This window comes from Loa loa (assembly GCF_000183805.2).
Source record: "Loa loa unplaced genomic scaffold supercont3.284, whole genome shotgun sequence".
NCBI classification, from domain to species: domain Eukaryota; kingdom Metazoa; phylum Nematoda; class Chromadorea; order Rhabditida; family Onchocercidae; genus Loa; species Loa loa.
The window spans coordinates 62,766-65,120 of record NW_018108464.1 but is presented as its reverse complement, the minus strand read 5'-3'; the positions used below and the strand labels follow the sequence as shown (position 1 = coordinate 65,120).

At 25.6% G+C, this 2,355-nt stretch overlaps 1 protein-coding gene across 1 annotated transcript; it reads right to left on the bottom strand.

The window, feature by feature from the left end:
* Window positions 1-1,425: 1,425 nt before the first annotated feature.
* Window positions 1,426-1,620, bottom strand: LOAG_14725 (hypothetical protein; the record flags this gene model as incomplete). The annotated part of the gene is made up of 1 exon (XM_003150219.2): window positions 1,426-1,620. One exon carries the CDS (start codon window positions 1,618-1,620, stop codon window positions 1,426-1,428), a length of 195 nt encoding a protein of 64 aa, XP_003150267.2.
* Window positions 1,621-2,355: the final 735 nt, after the last annotated feature.

Genomic DNA, 2,355 nt, shown 5'->3' with positions numbered 1-2,355 from the left:
AATGATAAATCGGTGTCAGAATGATTGAATTTTGAAATCGTTGACCAGAAATAAATCTTACCAACTAAAAAACTGTCGATGTATTGTTTACAGTATTATAAAATATTCAAATATTAATCCTTGCAAAGAAATGTCATTAAATCATTCGCCGAATATTTCCTTCAGATGAAATTTGTATAAATATCCGAAAAATGACATGCAATATTGTTGGGAAATATTTTAAAACGTGAACAAAGTTTTAAAATTTGTAATTCCAGTCCATTCACCGATGAAAACTAAATGATTGTTTATATAAAGACGTGATCAAACTTCAGATTCACTTGAAGCTTAAGCCATTAAGTTTGATGTTTCACACGTATAGTAGATGTCAGTTTTGTTTATTAATCAATTTGAAGTTGAGGAAAATTTTTAAATTAAATAATTCCATTATCTCTTCTAGTTATGATGTATTGAATACTTTCATATTTCATTTTTCGATTGCTTTCAATATTTCTCCAATTTCATTCACATTGTTATCATTGTGTAACACTGAACATTTCTCTTTTTCCTTACTGGCCATTACAATGAGATGCATTTTTTGAATAAACTTGCATACACAAACGTCATACTGTGGTGAAAGCAAATTTAATTGCAATAACTGTTTTATTAATTTAGCAGAAGTTTTAATTTGCAAATATGATAGGATTGATTTTGGATTAAGTTTTAATTTTCAAATATGATAGAATCGATTTTGAATTAAGTTTTAATTTTCAAATATGATAGAATTAATTTTAAATTATTTGATTTGAAACTTTATTCTATATACATTTGAACAAAGGAGCATTATCTTTAACGGATTTTATAATTTATAAGGATTAACTCATATTATGCTTGATTCAAATAGCGACATTTCCAAAAATTTTCTAAATACTTATTTATCTCCAAAAATTATTCATTAAAATGCTGTTAATTGATAAATTTCTAGTATAGAAAGTTAACATTTCATAAAAATTCTCCAGATTTTCAAGTGATCTTCTAGTAAGAGGAAATATGTAATTTAATGAAATTAAAAAAGGAGTGGAAGAGTGAAATCCATCAAGAATGAAAGCTAGCCAATATGGCGAAGATCATGATGGGATAAAACTTTGCTTGGTAATACGGATAAATTTAATGATCTAAAATTAATTGAAAATCATTAATTTTATTTATTTATTTCTTTTTTTTTCCTCCAACTTTCTAAGATATATTTTAAAAAGAAATAGTTGTTCAATTTGATTTAATAAATGCATTTTATGTTTAACAGATTTATAGCTCAGCATCAATTTATATTCATACAATCGTTAATTAAATATTCCAAAAAAAAAAAACAATTTCCATAGTATCGACTAAATTCATGTTTATGAATTGTTAATACAGTTATGGAATGAATATCCCATCGTAATATCTTCAAATTCCCGTTGATCCATTCTCGATTATCAGGAATTTCATCTTTTTCTCCAGTATATCAACAATCCCTAAAATATTTCTCCAACTACTACCATTTATCAAATATGCTTCTCTTCCTCCACCAATTATATTTTCTAACTTATCCGGTGAATCATGTATTCCCGTAAGCTGGATAACATTTAAATATTCATCCATTTGTATTTCCTATTCTTCCATTTTTCATTGATTCAATTATATTTTGATTTCATCATATTTTAGATGAAATAAAGAAATATTCGAGCATTTGTCAATTCCCTATTCTATGCTCAAATCTAAGCTGAACCTTAAGAGAAATTATTCTTTTTTTTTTTATTGTATTATACACATATTTGCTTAACTTAAAATTTATAATTACTCCGAAATAATTTTGACAGTTGTCAATTCACAACTGATCGATACTATGTATTATTAGTAATTATTGATATTGAAAAAAAAATTTTCAACATGATTAGGATAAGACGGATTAATTTATAAGATAATTCCAAGCCTTGGCTTAAATATGAGTTAATTAATTTCATCTGCAAATTATTCAACTATCCATTGCTAATTTTAATTTAAATTTACTTTTAATATACCTAAAAATAGCAATTTCACCGCTACTCCTAATATCTTTTTATGGATAACAATTTTCTTCTCCAATTTCAAATAATATTGAAACATCAATTATCCTGAACGGGAAAAAAAAATTTTTCAATAATTTGTCCATCGCTTTTTCCTGCCAACATGTGAGGATGACATCATTGGATAGGCAGAAGTTTAATTTTTTTTTTTCGTTTTACTATTTCATCAGATTTCTTGAAGTCATTTCTAGGTGAATGCATGACATTTTACGTGACAATTCAGTCATTTGTTATTTCATCATTAAATGATCATTTACTATTCATCAGATTT